At 48.6% G+C, this 25,946-nt stretch overlaps 1 protein-coding gene across 2 annotated transcripts in view; it reads left to right on the top strand.

The window, feature by feature from the left end:
* LOC146798005 (mitogen-activated protein kinase kinase kinase kinase 5-like) overlaps window positions 1-25,946 on the top strand; it is a 581,883-nt gene that overhangs the window by 499,532 nt on the left and 56,405 nt on the right. For both annotated transcript variants that reach the window (XM_085625240.1, XM_085625239.1), the window contains one exon: window positions 21,220-21,290. In XM_085625240.1, coding sequence (XP_085481366.1) covers window positions 21,220-21,290 — 71 coding nt within the window. The remainder of the gene's footprint in view (window positions 1-21,219; window positions 21,291-25,946) is intronic.

The following is a 25,946-nucleotide window of genomic DNA, read 5'->3' as shown; positions in this document are numbered from 1 at the left end:
AAATGATTTAAAAATATTCAATATTTTTAGTGTTGGATAGCGGGAGGGTAAAAATTACTATTCCCATTCCAGTAAGTGCAACAGTATGGAAAGCGTTGGATAGTGTAGGGGTAAAAATTACTATTCCCACTCCAGAGAGTGCAACAGTAGGGAAAGCGTTGGATAGCGGGTAGGTAAAAATTACTATTCCCACTCCAGTGAGTGCAACAGTAGGGAATGCGTTGGATAGCGGAAGGGTAAAAATTACTATTCCCACTCCAGTGAGTGAAACAGTAATGAAAGTGTTGGATAGCGGGAGGGTAAAAATTACTATTCCCATTCCAGTGAGTGTCAACAGTAGGGAAAGCGTTGGATAGCGTAGGGGCAAAAATTACTATTCCCACTCCAGAGACTGCAACAGTAGGGAAAGCGTAGGATAGCGGGTAGGTAAAAATTACTATTCCCACTCCGGTGAGTGCAACACTAGAGAAAGCGTTGGACAGCGTAGGGGTAAAAATTACTATTCCCACTCCAGTGAGTGCAACAGTAGGGAAAGCGTTGGATAGCGTAAGGGTAAAAAATTACTATTCCCACTCCAGAGAGTGCAACAGTAGGGAAAGCGTTGGATAGCGTAGGGGTAAAAATTATTATTCCCACTCCAGTGAGTGCAACAGTAGGGAAAGCGTTGGATAGCGTAGGGGTAAAAATTACTATTCCCACTCCAGTGAGTGCAACAGTAGGGAAAGTGTTGGTTAGCAGGAGGGTAAAAAATATTATTCCCCCTCCAGTGAGTGCAACAGTAGGGAAAGTAATGATTTTATAATTAAATATAAATAAATTAATTATCAATACCTATTAATAATTAATTAACCACAAATTATTTTTCAATACCAAAAATTTATAAGTAATGCAAAATCTGTACCAATTGATAATTAATTAACAGTAAATTAATTATCAATACCAATAAATAAAAATAAATAATTACTTAATTACAATTAAATTACTTCCCACCCTATTCCCCTATAAACCCACAACCCGCTCCGAATAATAAATTAATACAATTAATATAATTATCAATTAAAAAATGTATAAAAATGAATTACCAATTAATAAAAATTAATTACCAATTAATAATTAATTAACAATACATTATTTATCAATACCATTAAATACAATTAAATAATTACCTAATTACAATTAAATTACTTCCCACCCTATTCCCCTATAAACCCACAACCCGCTACCGAACTAAAATGCAAAATTAAATTAAAAATAATTAATAATTACTAAAAATGTATATTTAATTTACTATAATTAAATTACTTCCCATCCTATTCCCCTATAAACCCACAACCCACTACGGAATTAAATTATGCAAAAATTAAATAACATAAAATTCATTACTTTAACAAAATAAAACCTACATACTTTTAACACATATACTAACACTTAAAACACTATAAAAAAATCGATATTTTTAGCAACTATATTATGACTGTCGATATTATGACAATCGATATTTCTTACCTGAATTTCGATATTCTGCACCACTATATTTTGGCAATTCGATATTCTGTCCATTCTATACAAAAAACTCGATATTTTGGCAATTCGATATTACAAATTCGATATTATGTCTGTTCACCACCTGTTGGACTGGCACATAGAACCACCTCAATGTTCTTCCTAGGGTCTAACAATATTTGGGTTTCATAACAACTGCAGAGCATCTTCTTGTTCTGAAATTTGTATTTATGTATTTATTTTACAGAGTTTTATATAGTGCGAACCTGACCCGAATCGGGTATCAGAGCGCTGTACATAGCACTAGTTACATTAGATGAGGACACATTCATTTTAGTTAGGCACAGGGAGATTAAGTGGTTTGCCCAGAATCACAGGATGCTCTGCGTCGTTGCCGAGACTCGAACCCGGTTCCCCAGATTCAAGGTCGACCGCCCTAGCCGTTAGGCCAACTAAATGCAGCTATTTTATCTTCCGTCCATTCCCACATAGCATCAGGCTTCAACAGTTCTCTCTTTGGTTTTGTCAGTGATGTAAGGTTATGATTAAACTATCCCCAATAAATGGCCATTCCTGTACTTCTGGTACATATTAGATAGATCTAACATCATGGCATTCTTAATGTCAACATTGTTCCCTCCACCAATAAATGCTACCCAACAAACACAATGTCTGACTTCAGAAATTCTCTGTTGGTGCGGTGAAGTATCAGCTCACTGTCAGAAATCCTCTTTAGTACAACTCATTGCAAAAAAAATACAACCTTGTGTCTGCACTAGTGCACGGCTGCTGTTTGTGCACCAGTACAGAGGTGAGTACATGAATGTGCAGTATTCTTGTAAATGACACCACAGGGTGCAGAAAAATTGCTTGTGGCACCGCGCTGCTCCATTGTCTTGTAAATATGCCCCACATTCTGTTATGCTATTAATCACCAGGAGTCAGATGAACAAAGGACATGCCAAATGGAATTTGCAACATTGGCAGGAGACAGGAACTGATAAAGTGTGGGATGTGGCCTGTGCTCACATCTAGTATAAGAATCCTGCTTTCACCTCAGGCTCTAAACATAAAGGCTACACTAAAGAAATTGTAAATTAAAAACAAAACACTGGCACTAAAGGGAATTACCTTGTGTGCAGATGTGCTCATTGTGAAAGAGAAAAATTCACTTAATCAAAGTGAAGTTAACCAGTGGCTGAAGTAGACCGACCCATAGCCCTGTGTTATATGCTGTGGTGGATGGAAGCTAAATGTGAATGACGCAACAACATGCCAATGGATAAAAGAGTTGGCTAAAAGCCCCTCTAAGTTAGTATATTATACATATACTTTTAGTACAATATAAAGGTCTAGGCTAACTCCAGACCTAAACAGGAAGAGACCAACCTTGTCTCTAGTCTTTCGTCGTTGTTTGCAGACCTGGCATGCCTTCTAAGGTCCATGACAAATAGCTGAACACCCACACATTTGGCTGGCTGAGGAACAGGAGAGCTTGAGCCTGTTCTCTTGGTCCTTTTTTAGGCCTCACTTACGGAGAGCAATAGCTTTTATCGGAGGCCTCATGTCACCAACATGCATACAGTAATGGTGTGCTTTTGGTCAACTCCTTCATCTATTGTTTTACAAAAGGATTGACTGTTATCTCGAGAGTGAAACTAAAGAGGGCATAACTACAAAGGCCGATGAGATCACCTTCACATCAGGTAACACCACCTTTACCCTACCCAGTGGCGTAACAAAGGCCCCTGCAGCCCCCGCAGGACGGGGAGGCCCCGAGCTCCATGGACCCCCTCAGCACAGTACCTTGGCCTAAGAGCTCCTGAGGAGTCCGGCGGGAGGGGGGGGGGGGGTATGCTCCTTGTCCTTTGGAGAGGGGCCCTATCAAGTTTTGTTACGCAACTGACTCTACCAGTCACAACACCCTCATCCCTTGTTCATCGCTAGCATCTTCTCCACCCCAGCACTCTTGTTCATTACATTCCATTGCCTTTGTCCCCCACTCCCTCACTCTCTATTGTATTTCCTTCCTATGATGCGCTCTTCCCTATTGTGTACATCTCTCGCAATGATTGGACACGCTTGTTTTAAATCATTACGAAATGCTGCCACCTCGTGGCAGATTGGAAGCTTGCAAAATGAAATTTGCATGTAGCCTCTTCAGTGTATACGTTTTCATTCCTTTGCACATGTACTATAATCATTTTCAGTTCGTAGCCCCTCATCTTGTGTCAATGTCTCCTATTCTCTCTCTCTTTCTCTCTCTCTCTAGCTCTCTCTCTCTTTCTCCACAATTTACTCGTCCTGTCTCTTTTATAGCCTGACGCGTTTCACTCCCATTTCCAATCTCTAGGTATTGGCGCCACCTTGTGGCTGGACAATAACATATAGCATACAATCATTCCCCATAAAATTTCATTCATGGCTGTCCAACAGGTCGCTTTCAATTACCTAGGTAAATAGGAGGGACTCCGTGAACAGAGAGGATTCAGTGGGGGTGTTCAACATTTTATCTTGTTTTCATGCTTTTTGTATTAAAAAAAAAAAGAAATAGTGAAATTCCATTAAAACTTTGTAGAATTAAGTCAAACTAATCTTTTGTAGAGAAATATTGTTCGCTGGCATAACAATGACTTTTTTTCACTCAGGCACCCACTTTGTGTAAGAAAAGTCGAGAGATACGAAGAGAAGACTGGTTCAAGCACAAAGGGGCAGATTTGCAAGGAACTGACGCACCTGCATAGATGCGTCAGTTTCCTTGCGTAAGCGCCGAATGTCCTTGCGCCACTATGGATGCGCTGTATTTACAATACAGTGCTCCATGGCGCAAGGATTTACAGATGTGTCAGAAATTCTGACACATCTGTTGGCGCAAAAGTGACGCACTGATGGAGTTGCTCATGGGAGTGACGCAACTCCAGATATGCGCAATAATAGATGGGTGAGTCCCATTCACAAAGCCCTGCGTCATTCCTTACGCCTGCTCTGAGCAGGCATAGGGATTCTGACGCAGTGAAGCCGTAGAGTGACGCAGTGAAATCTTGTAGATTTTACTGTGTCAGTTCTACATGGCTGTTTGTGTGGGAACGCCCACCCTGCATACATTATACCTGATGAAGGTATAATTTGATGCAGGGCTTTACAACGTGACGCATCTCCCTAGATGCGTAACGTTGTAAATGGGCCGCAACATTTATGCTGCGGCTGTGTCACAAAAGTGACACAACTGCAGCGCAAAAGTCACGCAAGGAGCTTGTAAATCTCCCCCAAAATGTCTCGCTGTGAGACCCCATCAGCACGCACAAATTATTTGAAACTGCATGCACAAATTACTTGAAACTACATATCGTGAATTTACCAGAAATGTTTTGAATTTCACATACAGCAAAATTCAAGAATTACATAAATATTAAAAGTGTAATTATTTCGCCCAGGTCAACCCTGGTATGCATGGGTGAAATTGGCTAGAACAGTTATAATTTTCAGTTGCGCAATAAACTGTTTCTGATTCTGCCACAAAATAAAAACCTTTTCCAGTTGTGAGCTGGAGAGATACAATGAATATCACAGATCCTCCGTGAAAGTTAGGGGCATATTTTCTAGAAAATGTTGTAGCGCAGAGCTACACCAAATTTGGCAGCGCCACTCTCTGACATTTTTAAAACACAGCGATGCACGTATTTCAGCACACCCCTGTATTTTCCCTAGCGCTGGCGCTAAATGTAGCTGCCTAGCACCAACGCAGGCACCCTTGCACCATAGTGCATTGCAGGGAAAGATTGTTTATGTGCATGAAGGTGTCCCTTCCTGCGCATAAACAATCCATAATGGATCTTTGTTACTTCTAGGTGTGCTGCATTGTGCATGCAGAAACTGTTCACACAACATTGCCAATCATGTAGTGACTGCCCTTGGCATGAAGAGACTGCGCTCCTTAATAGTGACAGGCAAGAATAGTCTACCCAGGCGTTAATAATTTACCCGGAGATGAAGAGCAGGCACAGGAATAATTCTTGGCATTACCAATCCTTACCTGCCTGCAGTGTCCGAGCCCAGGTGTGCACCAGGGAATGCAGAACCAACGCAGGGAATGCAGTGACAGGCAGGCATGCTGAGAATGGGCCTACTGAACTAAGTAGTTTAACATTACATCCAGTGTGCTGAGCTAAACCACACTTCTGAGCTGTGTGATAACCAGAGCCACTTGAATTATGTGGCAGTGGAGGGCCAAGTTATGCAACAGGGTTGAGTAAATTATGCGGCAAGAAAAGGCAAATTAAGCGGCACATTTTGTGATAGTATTAGTTTGTTATTTTTTAGGACTCGACCTTGCTATCGCGTAAGCGATCGCAAAGCGAGACTATAGAAAGCGGGTTTGAAAAGTGCTCCCAAAAAGCGGATTGCATGGCTAGCACGCGCACAATCACGCCCATCGTGCCGCCATGCAATCCGCCTTTTGGGAGCACTTCAAAGGGTCCGCTCCCCCACCCCCGCCAAGCGTGCGCGCTTCCGAGAGCGCCATTGTAAACAAGGCTGTTCTTATCTTGTCACATTAGATCGATCACGCTGGAAAAAGTGGACCCATCTGTGTTCTCCCAGTCCGTCTGTCTCGTCTCCCCTTTCTATGTTCTTCTATAGTTTCTGTACGTCTCTTCTGTCTCTCTGTTCTTGGACTCTGCCTGTCTCTCCCTTCTCTCTAGTCCTCTGTTCCCTGGCCTCTCTCTCTCTCTCCCTTATCTGTCTCTATTTTCTGATCCTTCTCTTCATTCCACCCAAGTCCTCGCACGTGACTGTCTCTTCTCTCTAGCCCTCTGCTCTCATGGTCTGTCTCGCTCTCCTCGCCGTGATCATCCCGTCTACATGATCCTTCTAATCTTCTCTGTTCTCCTAACATGTCTCGGACTCAACTCGCCGTCTTCCAGTCTGTCTGTCTCTCTCCGTCAGTTCTCTCTACTGCTCTATCAGGCAGCCTTTTCTCTCCCTCTGCTCCTTCAGTCTTTTCTCAGCCCCTAGTTCCTTGTTTCCCTCACTCCTCGCTGGTTGTCGTCTCGCACTTTATGTCCTTCTCGAGCCTCCGCTCTTCTCATCAGGATTCTCTCCCCTTGGCTGGATTCCCGCCTCTCGGTTCTTTTATGCGTTTCGCTATAATTCGCTCCGAAGGAAAGAGACAGGCAGAGAGAAATCAAATCCATGGGATGTCACGGAGCGTCGCCATGGCAACGGATGCAGGACGGGAATATACCTCCCTGTAACGCATCTCTCACAGACACTGGAAACCCCCCGAGCACCCGCGGGTGCCGCCTCCCACAATTGGTGGCACACCCATGATTACCGGCAACGAGTACCTATTGCACCTGTGGCATACACGCAAGCACCAGCAGGGGGCGCCTATCAGATCTGTAGCAGACTCACGATTACCAGCAAGGACTACCCTGTGGCATACACCCAAGCACCAGCTGGGGGCGCCTATCGGATCTGATTGCACGCGGCACCCATGATTACCAGCAAGGACTGACTACCTGTGGCATAAACGCAAGCACCAGCAGGGGGCGCCTCCGAGATCCGTGGCACACTTGAGACCACCGGCATGGAACACCTTCCACACACAAACACCAGCTGGGCCCGCCACTCACAGCTATGGAACACCCTCGCGCAGCAGCAAGGACAGAATCTTACACCTTGTCATCTGTGGGCTGCACGTGCACCCACATACGCCACCTCTCAGACACCTCGCGCACATGCACATCCTTGCACTTCGGTAGGGGCCGTTTTTGATATCCGTGCGCATCCATGCACACCAGCAGCGAAGGCCTCTGGGATCAGGGCCACATTCGCCCGCACCAATCAGCAAAGGGTGATTCTAAATTTTGTTGCACCCCGATTTACAGCCGCAGATGCTATCTCTCTAGCAGTTGAATTAGGACACTGACACATGCACAATCCCTGAAAAAAGGGCTCACTGTGACCCGTCAACAACAGCTTTTATGCAGGTGAGGGGCGACCAAAATGAAGACGCATGTCAGTGTGGCTGAGGTGCCTGCCTAGATCAGAGACTATTGATGGAGGATAAAGCCAACCACTGAAGTCTAGAAAATCTCTACATTTTCTAAGGCGGTCTTTTAGTGTATATGCATGAGGTGGGCACTGGGAATGGGGGTGACTTCCAAAGTCATGGAGGCTCAAGGAGAGGCTGAGGATGGGCGGACGTTATTGACTCACGCGGAGCAGCCGAGCGAGGATGTAGAGGTGGAGAGCACGAGCTTCAAGTCGCTGGGCGCAAAGGTGGGGATAACAAGATAAGCGCGCTTGCTCACCAGCTGCTATAATCCTGTTGACCTGCCATGAGGGGAGGCATCTATCGGGGAAACCTTGCCCGGTGAAACACCTCTGCCAATATCGCTGCCGTGAGGGAAACGGCCTAAGGAAACTCCATTTCCCAGGATCCCTTGCCCCGGGCGCCTGCCTAGCACGTCATCAGGCAGCGCCGGGGAGGGATTTAAGCCAGCAACAGGACCCGCAGCGCGGGACGCGTGCTTGCTCACCAGCTGCCATAATCCTGTCGACCTGCCGTGAGGGGAGGTATCTATCGGGGGAACCTTGCCCGGTGAAACACCTCTGCCAATATCGCTGCCGTGAGGGAAACGGCCTAAGGAAACTCCATTTCCCAGGATCCCTTGCCCCGGGCGCCTGCCTAGCACGTCATCAGGCAGCACCGGGGAGGGATTTAAGCCAGCAACAGGACCCGCAACGCGGGACGCGCGCTTGCTCACCAGCTGCCATAATCCTGTCGACCTGCCGTGAGGGGAGGCATCTATCGGGGGAACCTTGCCCGGTGAAACACCTCTGCCAATATCGCTGCCGTGAGGGAAACGGCCTAAGGAAACTCCATTTCCCAGGATCCCTTGCCCCGGGCGCCTGCCTAGCACGTCATCAGGCAGCGCCGGGGAGGGATTTAAGCCAGCAACAGGACCCGTAGCGCGGGACGCGTGCGGGCCGCGCCCACGCGCAGCCCGGGCCAAGGGCGGGCCCGTCCTTGCCCGTCATCGCCAGGAAGAGGCAGGGCTGGGCCCCCCCTCTAACGTAGACCGTTTGCAGGTGTACCTAAGATACTGTTGATTAGCTGTTGTTGGCAAGAAGGACGCCATCAGCTGTTCGGTTTATTTGCTTAAACACTCATCATGGGGAAAAGGATACCAGCTGCGCCCAGAAGAAATGGTAAGCAGAAAATACCTGTAACAACTTCCACTACCCCACTGCCTAGCTTGACAGCCATAGACAAAATGTTACAGAAGACTATCGGTGTTGTCGCTACGGCCATTCAGAACACTGAAAGGCGTCTTTCGCTTCCACCAAGTCTGCCCCTATTTATGCACCAAGAAAACTCATTGGATTCCCTGCTTGCTACATCTTATGCGGGGCTCCCGGGCGCAGACTCTAATGAGAACTGTATAATTGTAGATACAGCACCCCTTGGACATTTGTCTACAGACACCAGGCTCTCGTCAACTCCCACTATGTTAAGGTCAAGCATGAATAGGGACTCTGACTTTTCGTTACCCCCAGTTAATGATCAGACATACTTAGAGGGGACAGGATTATGCCCTGAATTTGATGTATTGGCCATAGACGGGGATAAAAGCACCAGCATATCGATGCAAACCAGGGGGCAGAAAGCTAAGAGGCAAAAAGCCAAGAGTAAACGGAAACATACAGAGCCAGCACCGAATGGGCACTTAAACCTAAAACAACTAAGGCAGTCACCCTTGAAGGTACGGATCAAATTGTTGCCAAAAGCAAAAGGGCACAATCTAGACAAGCTAATATTGATGCCCGAAATTCCCCAACTTCCCCTTTAGTTAAGCTGGATCAAACTATAGCAACCAATACAAGACAGATCCCGGCTCGTATTAGCCTACCCCCAGAGTGTGGAGCCTATGTATTGGTTTTAGTTAATGTGCCTAAATTAAGGAAGGACCAAGAGGAAAACTTTACAACTCTTAAAAATAGAACCCTCCACTGGTTATCTAGAAATTGTCATTTTCCTATGGAAGGAGCAGGGGAGATCATTCACACCCAAAGAGTGGGGTGGGTGGGCCCGTTGAGAAAAAAGTTTGAGGGGGACTGCATAATTATACATTTTAGGACCCCGCAATGGGCGCAATCCACGCTTGCAAAAGCCCCACAGCCCTCACCTTGGGAATATAGTACTACTCTCCTCCCTCTTGGATACTTCTACAGGCACTTAATAGACTCTAATTTTAATTTCGGGATCAATTCCCTAGCATATCGATCGGACCCAAATTTTAATATTAGGAACAACAGCCGACTGTATCACCAGGATCAAAATCCCAATTTTAGGACTGGTCTCCCATCAGGTAACTTGATCGCACCCCCAGCACACCTAATGTCACACCCATTCTTTCCCATTTTGCACCAGCATATCCCAAGGGAGGGGTCCCATGCAGGGACTAATCAAAATTTTAACATGACCCAGAATGAGTTGAGGTATACGTATAACATCCCAACTTACAACCGGTTTGACCACGCTTTTTCAAACCTAGAAGATCAGGATTGACTGGGGAATAGTGAAAGCAATATTGAATGTGTAGAGGTAGTTAATGCCACTGGGGAACATCCACATTCAACACAAATTAATACAACCCAGCCAATGGTAGCACAGGATGTTATTGTCCTATCCTCAGTCATATGTGAGGATACAACAACTTTACTAACCCAACCCAAGCAGAGCGCAAGGGACAAGTCTTTAGGTTCCCCCAGTCGTTCTGATTTGTCAATCCTTAGCTGGAACGTTGCTGGCTTAGAACCAAGACTGTCAGACCCTCAATGGGTCCAGCTACTGGATGGCAAAGACATTATTATGTTTCAAGAGACATGGGCTGTGGGAAATTTGCACATAGAGGGCTACCATTGCTTTAGTGTGACTGCATCTAAACCTGCTTTTGGTCGTGCAGTGGGAGGACTTTTTATTGGAATCAGGATATTGGCGGGTGGTACTATTAAAGATTTATCAGAAGGGAACCCAAATATTCAGGTTCTTGAATTTAAGCGAAAGACTAGGATTTATTTAATTAATTTTTATAATAATGATTTTTACTCCGTACCCAATAGGAACTATACAGCACTCTTCACGACTTTACGACATCTTGAAACAAACATAGGACTAGAAGAGGAGACAGGGATTTTAATTGGGGGAGATTTTAATGCGAAAATTATAAAAAAGTGTCGGCCTGAGGACAATAATCACTTAGATCAAGCTGAACGAAGGGGTATTGAACTAGCTAATTTGCTAAGTGAACATATTCTTAGCAATGCCATGGAAACAAGCCAAACCTCTTGGATGGCTTGCACCCCCCACGTTTAGAGGGAGGGACTGCCGCTCAACCATTGATTTTATTTTTACATCCCCCTATCTAGCAGACCGTGTAATAGAATCTAAAGTGATAGAGACATCATTTGGAGATCATAATCCCCTCACAATTACCTTACATTTAGGCCCCAGTCCGGTATATGTTAATTTAAACGGTGCAAGAGATATTATACCATCTGGTGATGGTCTCCGTTTAAAATGGAGGGGAATTGACTGTGGAGCCATACTCGCAAGTGTGAAAAACGAACACTTTGAATTAATTAATTCCTGTTTATTATTAGACGGGAATTGTCATAGAGTAATCACGGACTTTGGCAAACTGTGTTTAGCAATAAAAACTTCTTTGTCAGTCCCCCTACCTACAAAAGGGAAAGAGCCAAGGTGGTTTGATTCTGCCTGTTCTACAGCAAATAGGGAACTACGTAGGGCACTAACCACCAAGCCAAGGAGCCCAGTAGAGGTACAGACAGCTAGGAAACATTATAAATTAAAAATAGCTGAAAGGAAGGCTGCACTATTGATGGAACAGTGGGAATTGTTGGTTGGAAGCGCCAACCTGAAGAGCAGTGGCCCATTTGGTCAGCCGTTAGGAAAATGCGCGATATGGGCAAACATTTATCCCCAACCAGCTGTAATATAATCAGCAGCACCTGGGAGGCCCATTTTTCTAAAATATATGCTGCCCCCACCGAGGATGTAATTACCTCGGACTTGGGACAGCTGCGCAACTTGCAGATTGACCTTTATGAGGTAGAAGTAGACATTAGAGAGAGCCTTGGAAACAAGGCCCTAGTCCCAGATGGATTCCCTATAGATGTTATAAAGCACAGTCCGGACTTATGGGCACCAATTCTCCTTAATGGCTTTAATAGTCTGTCAGAAGTGCCCATGCCCAAAACTTGGGCCACCAGTATCATAGTCCCAATTTATAAAAAGGGCGACAGATCAGATCCAGCTAACTACCGTCCGATCTCGCTCTTGGATAATACTTTAAAAATACTCAGGCGAGGGAGGAGCCTAGCGCGCAACCAAGATGGCCGCGTAGGTGCGAGGCTCCCGAGGACCTCCGTGACCTCCTACATAAATCCTGACAATATCCTGTCCTAGATGAGGGGACTGTGTTGGTGAGCCCGAGCTGAGGTGTCACCCGTTTTCCGCTTCCAAATTGGACCTCGGACACCGGCGGGAGCACCGAGTGAGGTTTGCGGCCTTCTCCACGCCGGCCCCCCGGATTGGAGTTGTGGGGCGATCCGGAGACAAAGTGATCAACAGCGGCGGGCAGGGCCGGGCGACTCGCGTACCCCGCACTTTCACTTTCGCTTTTGCACCCTCCTTGCTGCGTAGGCGAGGTTGGGTTGCGGGGCGGTGTGCGGTGGTGTGGCCTCGTTGGGGTGCCCTGCCGGCCCGCCGGCTGTGATCCGTCCTGCGGACCTGTGGTTGCCCCCCCCCGGAGCCCGTGAACTGGTTTGTCGGCCTTTTCCGAGGTGATTGGCACGATTTGGGGACTGAAACCATGTCCACAAAGCAAGATGGCGACCGGGCAAAGGAGAAATCGACCCGCCGTGGCGCAGCCCATCAGTCCAACAACATGGACCGCTACACCCTCCAGAAGGGATCTCCTGAGGTGCCGCGTAGGTCCCCTGAGGGCCCGACTGATGCTCCTGCTCTGCCCGCGGATCTGACCCTGCGAGATGTCATGGGCGCTTTCGCCGAGATGAAGGCCTCGGTGGACCAGCGCTTTGACACACTGGCGCAGAAGATTGACTCGGTCCACGTGGATGTTGGCCTGGTGAGGGCCGATTTGTCTAAGACCAATGACCGGGTCGATTCTTTGGCCCACACCACCTCGGGCCTCACAACGGACGTAGCGGCCCTCCAAAAGGAGGTGCGCCGGCTTGGCCAGGCGAGCGCCCTGATGGATCGTCGACTGGAAGATTCCGAGGGTCGGGCCCGGAGGAACAATGTCCGCATTGTCGGGGTGCCGGAGGGACGTGAGGAGGCGGCGGCGGACCTGTTTGTGGAGGACCTGATTCTCACCCATCTCCAGCCCCGGGGGCTGAGTAAATTCTTTGCGGTGGAACGTGCCCACAGGGTTCCCGGAGGAAGACCTAAGGCCGGAGCCCCTCCGAGGCCTCTCATTGCCCGGATTTTCAACTTTTGGGACAGAGACGCTATCCTGCAGACTTCTCGGCTACAAGGACCGGTCAGACTCGACAATATGGACGTAAACTTCTACCCTGATTTCACCCCAGCGGTCCAGAAGCAGAGACTGAGCTTTCTCGGAGTTAAACGTCGTCTACGGGACCTGAACCTCAAGTATGCGATGCTTTTTCCAGCTAAGTTGCGGGTGGAGGTGGATGGCCGCACGCACTTTTTTGATCGTCCCGAAGCGGCCGGGGACTGGTTGGACTCTTTGCCCGGGGATCGGGGCCGGGGGGGTGGGGGGGGCGCGGTTGGAGGGGAGGGCTCGCCGGATCAGGACTGAGGGACTAATAGTAGGCCTCGCTCTGGACAACATTATCGTCACTTTTGACTGATTCGTGTAAGTTCCCCTCCTGTGGAGGTAGTACGGGGTCTCCTGGGGGCTCTCCCTCCTCCTCTGGGGGACTAGTTAGTTTAATCATTTATGGGGCGACAGGCACACTGCACTTTGGGGGGGCTGTTTGGGCTCATGCAGGGGTGCAGGGAGGGGGGAGTTTTGTTGGGATGGGTGGGTTGGGGTGGGGTGTTGTTTGTTTTTACCGCAAGGCAAACCCTTTATTGTATTGGTGTTTTCAAGGTGCTCTCAGGGGGACGAATGATGGCTTCTGTACGTGATGGGGGGTAGGGACCTGACTTTATTGTCTTGGAACGTTAATGGGCTGGGGGATAGGATCAAGCGAGGTGTGGTCCTGCAGTATCTGAAACGAACTTCGCCAGATGTGGTCTTTCTGCAGGAGACACACCTTATTGGTAATTCCTTTTGTGCCATGAATCGGCGTGGCTATCGTTTGGTGGCCCACTCGGGCTTCACGTCGGGCTCACGGGGGGTGGGCATCATGGTGAAGAACTCGCTCCCGTTGGAAATAGACGAGGTGCGCCATGATGAGAGGGGACGCTACACTGTCTTAGTCGGGAGAATGGAGGGCAAAGTAGTTGTCTTTGTATCAGTGTACGTCCCACCGGGGTTACAGTCTACCACTTTTGCAGACCTGGGGCGCCTCCTTCTTGACCTTCCGGGGGGGCTTTTGGTGGTTGGGGGGGACTTCAATGCGGTGGTTTCTGGGACCGTGGATCGCCACCCCCCTAGGGACCTCCCCCGGGCGCAGGCGTGGCTGTCCGGCTTTCTAGATACACTGGGATTGGTGGACTGCTGGCGCTTAAAACATCCCACGCAGCTGCAGTACACTTTCCACTCGGGTGCCCATGGTAGCCTCTCTCGGCTTGATTATGTCCTTGTCCCTGCGGCCTATGTGGGGAGGGTAGGAGAGGTACGCCATTTGGCGCGGGGTATTTCAGATCACTCCCCGCTCCTGTTGCACTTTGATGTCTTCCCGAGGGGGGAGGGCAGGGTAGCTCCAATCAACGCCTGGTACCTGCGCGACCCCACCATTCGCGCTGATTTGATTAAATCCTTGCAGCGGTATTTTGATGAGAATGTGGGGTCCGTCCCTTCGGCTATCTCCCTGTGGGAAGCCTTCAAGACAGTTCTTAGAGGGGAGGCCCTCTCCTTTATCTCCCATGCCCGGAGGCGCGAGCAGGAGGAGGTGACCCGGGTGGAGGCCGAAATTGCTGAATTGGAGGGTGATCTAGAGGGTGGGGTGACGGATGCTGCACTACATGTCCTACAACTTAAGCAGGCGGCCTACAGGGCCCTCGTCACGGAGGCGGCCAGGGGCCTCAGTAGAGAGCAACAGGGGCGACTGTATGATGTGGGTGATAAGGCTGGTAAACTGCTTGCGTGGTTGGATAAGAAGGAGAGAGCGAGTCGTGTGGTCCCGCTGATTGAGAGGATGGATGGTGTGCGTGTCACCGAGCCGGAAGACATTGTCTCTTGTTTCGCGGATTATTTCCGCGATGTGTATTCCCCGGTTTCTCCCTGCTCGGAGGAGGATTCCCATGCCCTGCTTAGGGATATCGCGCTGCCTTCCCTTTCGGTGGAGGACAGGGTGTCGTTAGATGCCGCTCCCACCTCCGACGAAATTGCCCTCGCCATACGCTCGGTCGCATCCGGCAAGGCCATGGGCCCGAACGGCATCCCTATCGAGTTGTATAAGCTGCGACCGGATGTACTGGCACCCCATCTCCGCGCGATGTTCCTGGCGGCCCACTCGCTGGGCTCCCTCCCGCCGGACCAGCGTCTGGCTACAATCGTGGTGATCCACAAGGAAGGGAGACCCCGGGACCGGGTTACATCCTATCGGCCCATCTCGCTCTTGAATGCGGAGCCCAAAATCCTCGCCAAGGTGCTAGCCAACCGGCTGGTCGGCGTGGTGGGCGATCTGGTCCACCAAGACCAGTCCGGCTTTATTCCCCATCGCAACACGGCCCTCAATCTGCGGCGCTTGCACGGGGTGCTCGCGCGTGTCCCGTTTGAGCGGGAGCCGGCCGTATTGGCGTCCTTAGACGCCACCATGGCGTTTGACACGCTCGAGTGGCCATACATTTGGGCGATGCTCGCGAAGTTTGGATTTGGCCCGGGGTTCATCAGCTGGGTCAAATTGTTGTATTCGGGCCCTTTGGCGCAGGTGGTGGTGAATGGAAGAGTATCGGTCCCATTCGAGCTGGGACGGGGCACGCGACAGGGCTGCCCCTTGTCGCCGCTCCTGTTCGCGCTGGCCTTGGAACCCCTGGCGGAGTGGCTGCGGTGGCACCCTTCCATCCGTGGTCTCCGTTGGACCCCCGAGTATGAGGACCGCGTGTCCCTATACGCTGACGATATCCTTTTGTACTTAGCCTCCCCGCGTAAATCACTGATTGTCCTGGTTGATGTTTTGCGCTCATTCGGCCGCAACTCAGGCCTTGTCATCAACTGGGCTAAATCATGTGTGTATGTGCTTTCCGGGGAGGCTCCCGTCCTCCCGCGGGGCTGTCCGATCCAGATTGCCTCTCAGGGGTTTCGGTACCTGGGTGTTTATATTACTCTGGACCCGGAGGCCCGCTACGAGCGGAATTTGCTTCCCCCCCTCCAGCGCTTGAAGGAGGACGTCGCGCGTTGGCGGCGCCTGCCGCTTTCGCCGCTCGGCCGGGCGGCATTGTTTAAGATGATGTCGTTGCCACGCTTCCTGTACGCTCTCCAGAACACTATGGATTTAGTCCCAGCGCGCTACTTCCGTGAGGTGGAGAGTCTACAGCGCCGCCTGTTCTGGGACGGGAGGCCGCGTATTGCCCTGGCGAAGTTGACGCTCCCATGGTACGACGGAGGGATTGCCCTCCCGGATATTAAACGGTATTACTGGGCCTCCCAGCTAGCTGCAATTAACCATGGCCTTTACGGGCCCGCCTTAAACCCGGCATTTGAAATGGACAAGATGCTCCTGCCTGGTGGCGACTATAACCGAGCGCTCTACTCCGGCGTGCCCGGCCCCCGCCTAACGGGACCTACGCGTGTCATGGTGCGAGTATGGCACGCGGCTAACGCAGCTATGGGGTGGAAGGACCGTTTGACCCGGGCATCACCGTTGTACGCGTCTGAGAGATTGGGCTCCCTGTGGACCTCGAAGGGCTTCGACAGGTGGGACACGATAGGCATCAGTAAAGTGGGGGATCTCTGGACGAGGGGGGGATTTAAAACATTCGAGACGCTGCAGACGGAGTTTCAGCTGCAGGGCAGTGAATACTTTCGGTACTTGCAGGTCCGTCACGCACTGGGCTCCGTCTTCCCAGACGTCGCCTCCATCCCGGAGTCTTCCCCCCTGGAGGATAGGGTGCTGGACGGCCACGTTCCGGACAGCACGATCTCCCTTATTTACAAAAAATTGATTAATGACTGATCGGGCTTGCTGACTGGCCTCCGCGAGGCTTGGGTTGCCGATGGGCTGGAGTTGGACGACGAGGACTGGATTTCCGCGGTGGCCTCTCCGAAGGAGGTGGCCATACCGGCTCGCCTTAGTTTCGTCCAGCTTAAGATACTCCACCGGGTTTACATGACGGGGCCAAGGCTTCTGCGTATGGGCTATGCTGAGGATGGGTTGTGTAAGCGTGGGTGTGGTGCTTTGGCTACTTTTTTGCATATTTTGTGGGAATGCCCGAAGGTGGAGCGATTCTGGCGTGGTGTGCATGAGGTCCTGCGAGTGGTTACGCATGTCGCGCTGCTGCCTGAAGCGAGGAGATGCCTGCTGAATGTGTGGGAACCAACTGACTACTCGGTTCCGCAGACGCGATGGGTGACTCTGGGATATATGATTGCTAAGCGTGACATTGCTCAACTGTGGGGATCCCAGAGGCCCCCGGCGGTGTCGGCCTGGAAAGAACACATGGATTGGTGCATGTTCCGAGAAAAGGTGGTGTATGTGGCGAGGGGTAAGCCTGGGGCATGGGTGAAAGTATGGGGCCCCTGGAACGCCTACCGCGGGGGTATCTGCGCGCCACCACTGCTGCCTGCTGCCTCACCAACCCCGTCCCCTTAGTTGACTCCTTTCCCCAGCCCCGGGCACAGAGTTCCCCCAGTCCTCGATCTGTTCCCCTTCCTCTCTTTAGACTCCTGTGGATGGCTGGGGTCCCCCATTCGGGGAGCACGTGCTGTTACTTTCGATTGCGGGTTGCCTTGCGGGTGTGATTTTTCGTGTTGTTTGTATAAAATGAAACCGTATTGTGGGGTCAGAGTGATGTGGCCCACGACGTTGATACCTCCTGATTTTGCTTCTCTGCAAGGCCAAGTGTTTTTGAACGTATGTCATATGCTCCTGTCATTCTAGCGGCCGGCCGGAAGGTTGTAGGCCCATACTTGTATATTCTTGAGATTGCAATAAACGGTTTCAAAAAAAAAAAAAATACTCAGGCGAGTCATTTATAACAGGGTGGTAGAGTGGACCGAAGATTCAGATTTACTGGACCCGTGTCAGATGGGATTCAGGAGCAAGGTGGGTACGGTGGAGCAATGTTTGAATTTAAAATTGATAATTGACAAGTATAACGTTGCTCGATCGTCCCCCATCTACCTTGCATTCATGGATCTTTCATCTGCTTTTGATTTAGTCAATAGATCTAAATTGTGGACCATGCTTCTTAATTATGGTCTGGATGAGGCCCTCGAACATTTCCTGGCTTACCTTTATACCGATCTAAAGGCACAAGTCAGGATTGGGACGGGTGGCGAAGTAGCCGGAGCCATAAAAATAGGTAGGGGTGTCAGACAGGGGTGCGTCCTAGCACCCCTGTTGTTCATTATCTATATTAATGGTATAGCAAAAGCACTGAAACAAGTGACTAAAGATGTGCCAATTATTCAGGGGTACCCTTTGCCAGTTTTATTATACGCAGACGATGCGGTCCTCATGGGCCGTACTCCAAACGCCCTCCGTTTGCTTGTGGAAACTTTTGTCCACCACATGGAGGCCCTAGATCTGCGTGTAAATTTAAAAAAATCTTTTATCATGTCATGTGGAACTGGGAAACGGAAGCTCAATACTATATATATAGGGTCAGATCAATTAGAATCTGTAAACTCTTTTCCATATTTAGGGTTGGTTTTCGCTGCGAACGGCTCATGGAGTGGGCACTCCGCCCATGCCATGGGCAAGTTCTCGAAAGCCACCAATTCAATATTGAGCCTCTCACGCCCAAAGAAAATAGGTGCTATTAGAGCCATTTAAAAAAAAATTAGATTACAGTGCATTCCTGCAGCTACTTATGGGGCTGAGGTTTGGGGTTCGGGAAAAAGTCCCGATATTCAGCGTGAAGAGAGTCGCTTTTGCAGGAAATTATTGGCCCCCTCAATCTCATCCTCTGAATTCATTTGTCATAAAGAGCTAAACCTCCCCTATGTCTGTGACTTTATTAGATCTAGACCAGCTCTATTCTGGATTAGGATTTGGAGGAACAACTCAGCCACCTTAACACAAGATATAATTAAAGACTGCCTCAAATGTGATCACGGCTTATTAATCCCCTGGCTCGCCGGAGTCTTAAAAACATTGTGTGCCGTGAACAGAGGCGATCTTTTCTCCGACCCATCCAGAATTGAACCTAAAGACAAGGTAGAGGTCAAACAAGCACTATATGCACTTTTTGACACAGAAAGAATGGAAAGGGAAACATCTAAACCTACCGTTGCCACATACATGGAGAATGATTTGTGTAGGCAACCGCTTCCACCTTATCTTACCCTCCCCATGTCTAATTGGGAAAGGTCCTTGTTATTTCGCCTTAGGGCAGGTTCTGTGAAATTTTTACTGGGCTTTCCCTTGGGTTATCATCATACAACAGAATATAACCCTTGCTCGTGTGATGGTATTAGTACACAGAATGACTCGCACTTCCTATTCTTCTGTAAATTTTATTTAAAATATATTAATTGGTTCCTAACACCTTATTTTAGGAAACGAAGACCCCTTTCTCTGGGGAAGTTTCGTTTAATGCTATTCTCCCTGGATACGGATGAACTAATTTTTCGCACCAGCACTTTCTTGAGACTCATAACACGTGTACGTAAAATGATGGAAAATCCCTGAATGTGAGCTGTATTGGTTTTAATAATTATGAAATTGTATTTTGAATTATTGTGATAATGAATTGTTCTTATTTCTGTACTTTTATGGATTTTATGAAATTCGAATAAAGGTCTTTTGAATTTAATTGAATTGAATCTCTCTAATCTGTGGCATGCCCATGACACCAGCAGAGGCCTCTGGCATACAGAGACGCACAAACGGGGCCTCCTTTCACAGATCTGTCGCAATCACATATGCACTAACACGGAACAGCCGCCTCCAAGATCTGTATCAAGAGCACCAACAGAGTGATCTGGGGCACATTCTCGTTACTCCATTAACCTAGTAGGCTACATTTCCACATGAGTCCACACCTACGAACAGTAAGCAGCGCATCTCTGCACGGGTGTATTCACCCGCTGAGCTGTCTTACTGGAAATTGATGTGAACTTGTCACGTGCAAGTAATTAGCACACACATCTCCGCAACAGGGGAAATTAACAATCGAGCATCCGTACCGGGTCTGGTCTTTGCAACCTGCCAGTAAGACCCTGCAGAAGGTACATTTGGCACCCGCGGCCTCGGAGTAATATACAGATCTGTATAGTAGGCGATCAACCTGCTGAGCGGTTTCACCGGTTCTAAACCACCAGTACCACGAAAGTGGATATATTACAATTTCAATACATTTATGTCTCGGATTACGGCTCTGGCCTGGTTTGCGGGCCGCGTCGATTGCCCAGGGAGCCACCTGGCAGCCTGCTGATCACTTTCGAGGCCGCTTTGATGTTCTCAGTGAGCCGCGCGGCCACTGAGAACATCAAAGCGCCCACAAAAGTGATCACCATTTGCCAGCCCCTCCCTTATCCCACTTCCTGCTTGTTTTTGTGGGCTTACACTCTCCATGCCCTCTGGCTCCTTCGTGCTGCTTTACCCTTCCCTCTGCTTGTGCTTCCTATCTCCTCCCACTCATGCTGTTCTTTCTTTTTATTTTAAAGTCATTTTACTAAGCGCCAACGCGAACTGAAGGTATCGGAGCGCTTGCCTCTCATCTACTCCTTTTCTACGTTTTTCTATCCCCCCTGAGCCTCTTTTCACTTTTTTCACTCTTGCCTTTCGTTTGCTTTTTCGCACTTCTGCATCTCCTCTTTCACCAGTTGTTGTGCCGGTTTCTGTGCCTTCTTAGCTTCTGCATTTGCAATGCAATAGGTCTCGCAGTTACACGAGTTAAAGCTATTGGCATTGTAAATGACAATGCCAATAGGCATTGTTATTTGCAATGTCAATAGCTCAAACTCACGTAAATGCGAGACCTAATGCATTGCAAATGCTTGTTACACTTGTTAACACTGTCTGGGCATTGGTTTCACCCTGTGTTAACATCCAAATGTAGCAATAAGCAACCAGTAAACCTTTTCACATGGTCTTCCACTGCACAGCAACATGTGCACTGCGTTTTAGCAACTTTTGAACCATTTGAGCTTGAAACTAAAACATTTTTTTTGTTAAAATCTGCAAATGCGGCTGATCTATAATTATGTGAAAATCGCCACGACCACCCAACTGCATAATTCCAGTGGCCCTGGTGATAACTTACACATGATATTACCATGACAAATAAATGACATCTACCCAGGGGGTTCCCAAAACATTGTTGAAGGGGGCTATCAGAACTGACTTGAATTTTGTCTCTTGCAGTTTATACCAACGACAGCATTCAAGCCTACTGGAAGCATGGCTGGCAAATCCGACACTACCCATCAACAGAGGTAGGCATGGCTTGGTTTGGAAAACTGTAGAAGACAGAAGGGAAGCCTGGCTTAGGAGATTCAAGTGTGCGCAACTGAAATATCATCAGGGCTTTAAGTAGGCCAGGTCCCTCCAGGTCTTAGATGCAGTAGTATTTTAGAATGGACCATGAAACAGGTCCCTATCTTGCTCTATATTCATGTTCTTTATTTTCATTAAAAAACGCAGATGATTTCTGAACAATTAATGTTATAAATGTTCAGGTAATCCATGTCAGTAATTTAGGGCCTGATTTAGATTTTGGCAGATTGGGTCCCGCCGTTGCTTTTTTGACAGTCTCCCTGCCCGCCGACTTGGCAGCCCGCCCACCGTATTTAGATGTTGTCAGATCTATGGACGAAAGACTGCCCAAGTCCCACTGACTCCACCAGGAATGTTTTTTGCCGCATCAATGGTGTTATAGGCAAAAGCGGCTGTCAGAGGGAGTCCCACCAAGAAGACCGCCGAGATGATTACAATGTGCCTCTCCGTTGAGGCAACTCTGGCGGAAACACCTCCAAACTTGAATTGGCAGAATCGATGGAAAAGAGGTGAAAACGTACCTTTTTTGAGGTTCCAACTTCTATTTCCATCTTGTACCCCATTGTCTGCCTCCTCCTTGTGCTTCTACTACTTCATCACGATGCTAAGCCACCCCTTTGTCTCCAGAATCTGTGGGGGTACATTCAACAGTGTGTGTAGGTTGTTGGTGTGCAATGTCATATGTAAAATAAAATGGCCATTCCACATTACCATTGATAGAATCACAACATATATGCGGAGTGAGATAATGATGACTAGTACCTACTGGTCCCCACACCACCATGACCTCACTCCATCAGGACTCTGCCGCCAGGACACCGCCAGCACAATGGGAACATCTAAATCGGCTTGGCGCAAGCCTGATGGCGACGTAGTACTGTTAGCCAGCAGAGAAGACCGCTGATGCGGTGGGAACCTGTCTATTGCCACAACATCTAAATTCGGAGGACAGACTGCCGCCCGCTCAACAGAGTACTTGAATCACCTGCGGTGGTGGGACAACGGTAGTACTGCTAAGATCTAAGTCAGGCCCTAAGTCCTGTTTATATTTCACACGTCTTACTAAATCTTGCACTTCATTATAGTGTTAGTTATTCCCAGGATGTTGCGTTTTTGTATTTTTTTTTTTCATGCAACATATTACTCTTGTATAGTGCATACTCTGACTGAGTCACCTTCAGGTATTTAAAACAGCCACGACTGAGAGCTCTGGAATTGAGGCTGAAGGCAGTGCAAGTTTCTCACAGTGCCAGTCAGTGTGTCAAAACGTGTTCAGAATACATGGTTGTCCAATCCTTGACTTCTCTCTAGTGCGCACACAGACAACAACTGACTATGCCAATAGCCCTGGATGGTGTTAGGTGTAAGTTAGTTGTTGTGTTATATATCTAGATACAATTAAAAAAACTCAGAAAGACACCAAAATACCAGTCCGCTTACACACTATGGGAATCATAGAAATTTAGAGTACGGGGCAGCATTATCATTCTTTTATTCAGCGCAACGTGTAAGGGAAAGGGCAAGAATGTGCCATACTTACCATTATATGGTGCATTCCTGACCTTTCCTAGCGCTGGCGCACTTTTGGCTGCCTAGCGTCAATGCAGGTACCCTTGTGTCATGTTGCAAGGGTGCCTGTGCTGCAGGCAGGATTGTGAAGGAAGGGACACCTTCCTGCACAAAACCATCCTGAGTGCAATGTTTCTCTTTCTATGTGTGCTGCAGGAATGTATGACGTTACAACTCATACATTTACAATGCATGCCTTTACAACGCAGTTTTTACATCGCAACATTCTTTACAACGCACACATTTACATCGCATACCATTACAACAAATTTTTTTAAACTACATTTACAACGTGTTCCATTACATCGCATTATACCTTTACAATGCATACCATTACAACGCATACCAGTACATTGCATTTAAGGTAAGTGTTGGATAGTGTAGGGGTAAAAATTACTATTCTAACTCCAGGGGGTGCAACAGTAGGGTAAGTGTTGGATAGTGTTGGGGTAAAAATTACTATTCTAACTCCAGGGGGTGCAACAGTAGGGTAAGTGTTGGATAGTGTAGGGGCACTATGCGTTGTAATGGTATGCATTGTAATGACATGCGATGTAATGTCTGCGTTGTAGTGACATGCATTGTAGTGTAATGCGTTGTAGTGACATGCAATGTAATGGCTGCGTTGTAGTGACATGCGTTGTAAAAGATGTTGCGATATAATGACTGCATTGTAAATGTAGTGTGATGTAATGGCTGCGTTGTAAAGGTTGTTTCCCGTGCTGCAGTATGCAGCACATGCAGAATGAGGAAAAAACAAGGAGAAATAAAGATATTTTTCCTCATTACGCCTCACCTGCGGGGTGGGGCAGAGCATTTTGAGGCATTCCCAAGTCTACCGCTAATGGTAAAACTGGGAATGCACCACAATCCATGGGCGGATGCGAGGGAATGCTCACGCTCCGCCCATGAAATGTCTCCCTGCTGTAGAGCAACGCAAGGCAGCGATTTGCACTGCTTTGCGTTACTCTGGATTTTTCGAGCCACGCAGGTCTTGCATGGCTTGATAAATCTCACCAAGATTTTGCATCACACTTGCGCCTCCTTGCGAGGCGCACGGGTGACACAAAACCCTGATAAATATGGGCCTACGTGTTGAAGCCAACGCTATAAGATCATAAGCCACACTTGTTTTAGAGACCTCCCCGCACCTTTTTCATCCCACTTAAAGCTCTGAAAGTCATTCACTCTAGAAGGTTCTGTTTGTGCTGAAAAGTGGCAATTCTGGTGTGATTCCACTCTTTCCGACTGCACTCCAGCCTCACTCACATTCCTCTCAGCAAGAACAGCAAGGGAACAAGAAGTACAAGCTTCCCTCACAAAGAACATGTACAGCATGCGCTCCAACACGATATATCATGGGAGATTGAATTGCAAGCTTCCCTCACGCGAAGACATGTGCTTGCAATGGCAGCCGCACTGCAAGCTTCCTTCACATAGAAGAGGCACTGCACAGGCAATAGCAATGTCATCTTCCCGCAACAGACGATAATATGAGTGGTGGTAATTCAAGCATTTCTCACATATATAACATATACCTGCAAGACACCACAGCGGCTCTGCAAGCTTCCTTGAATAAAGAACCACAAAATCTCCTGCAGAGGCAATGGAAGCTTCCCTCATACACAACCAGTAACATTTTAGCACTGTACGTTTACTCATTCATCCACTGAACAGATGCTGCATCGGTTCCTTGATATTCAGGTGTGGTATCTATGATGCAAGCAGTGCTCTTTTACATCACACTTTTATAACAGGTACAGCGTGGGTGGTACAACATCTCACTCCCATATCCGTTCAGATCAAATAATACCAAAGCAAGCTTCCTTCAGATATAACACGTGTACAACATGGGCAGCTGAAATGCAAGCTTCCCTTTAAAACATACAGCTCTGGTGCATCAGCGTCAGTTTACTTCCCAAACAGATAGAGCACACCCAGTTGAAGCATACCTAGTACCAGCAGGCTCAGAACATGACGCATATGTGCAGGGGTTACTCATACATGCATATCGGGTGCAGCATTAGCAGCGATACAATAACTCGGCATACCTCCTATAAGCAGGCGCCCTTGAGGCGCGAAGTACAGTTGGGACACCGCACAACATTTTCAGTGTAAATTCCTTTCATACAAAGCCTTGACCGTTAGGTGGCAGCAACGTCCAGTCTGTAGTACCCTTGTGTAGCTTCGTGCTCTAGTCTTCACGCTCGGCGTGATGACGTAGAGCGCGGCGGCCATTTTGGGTGCCGCGAGTTCGCGCTGAGCCAGCGTGCGGAGCGGACGTTTCCCCGGCGCTCTCCCAGAGTATTTGATTAATATGTATGAATAAACCTATACTTACCTCCAATACCTAGTAGTGGGCTGTTCTTCCAACCCTTGACCCCTACACTACAAATGGCAACGAGGTTCTGGGATCAGCAAGGAAGAGGGCCAAGAAGCTACTGACCTGGGTGATACACGTGGTGATACACGTGGCCAGGTGCTCCGGATACACAGCAATCGACCACCAACACATCAAGGGAGAGCGCGGCAGAGGGGACGCCCGGCGCAATAAGCAGCTAAAACACGCAGAAACGCACTTCACACCAGGCGGAGGTGTCCGGAGCTGCAGGATAATAGGGCCTGACCACGAGGCAAGTAGGACCGGCGCCACAGGCAACAGTCAGCTCCGAAGCACACGAAGTGCGAAAAGTGAGGCGCAGCAGATACAGGTCGGTCCACTGACGCGGAGTGACGAAAGGCCCAGGGAAGACAGGCACCCAAGCGCAGAAACAAGGTCCCACACATCCCAAAAGTGAGAGAAAGCGAGGGAGGCCCTGGCGGAGCAGGCAGAGCATAGCAGAGGGGGTGGAGCAGCGGCGCAACAGAGCCCCCCACGCCGGCAAAGACAAAGCGCGCCAGGCAGTCCAAGGGGAGAAGACGAGTCGCCAGGGAAGAGAGCAGAAATGTGCGCCCAACCGTCCTCGCTCACGACTCCGATCCCCTTCCTACCCAAACCGGGAGATCCCTCGATGAAATGGGAGGAT

The sequence above is a fragment of the Triturus cristatus genome, chromosome 9 (genome assembly GCF_964204655.1).
Source record: "Triturus cristatus chromosome 9, aTriCri1.1, whole genome shotgun sequence".
Lineage (NCBI taxonomy): Eukaryota > Metazoa > Chordata > Amphibia > Caudata > Salamandridae > Triturus > Triturus cristatus.
This window is presented reverse-complemented; position numbering and strand designations above follow the sequence as displayed.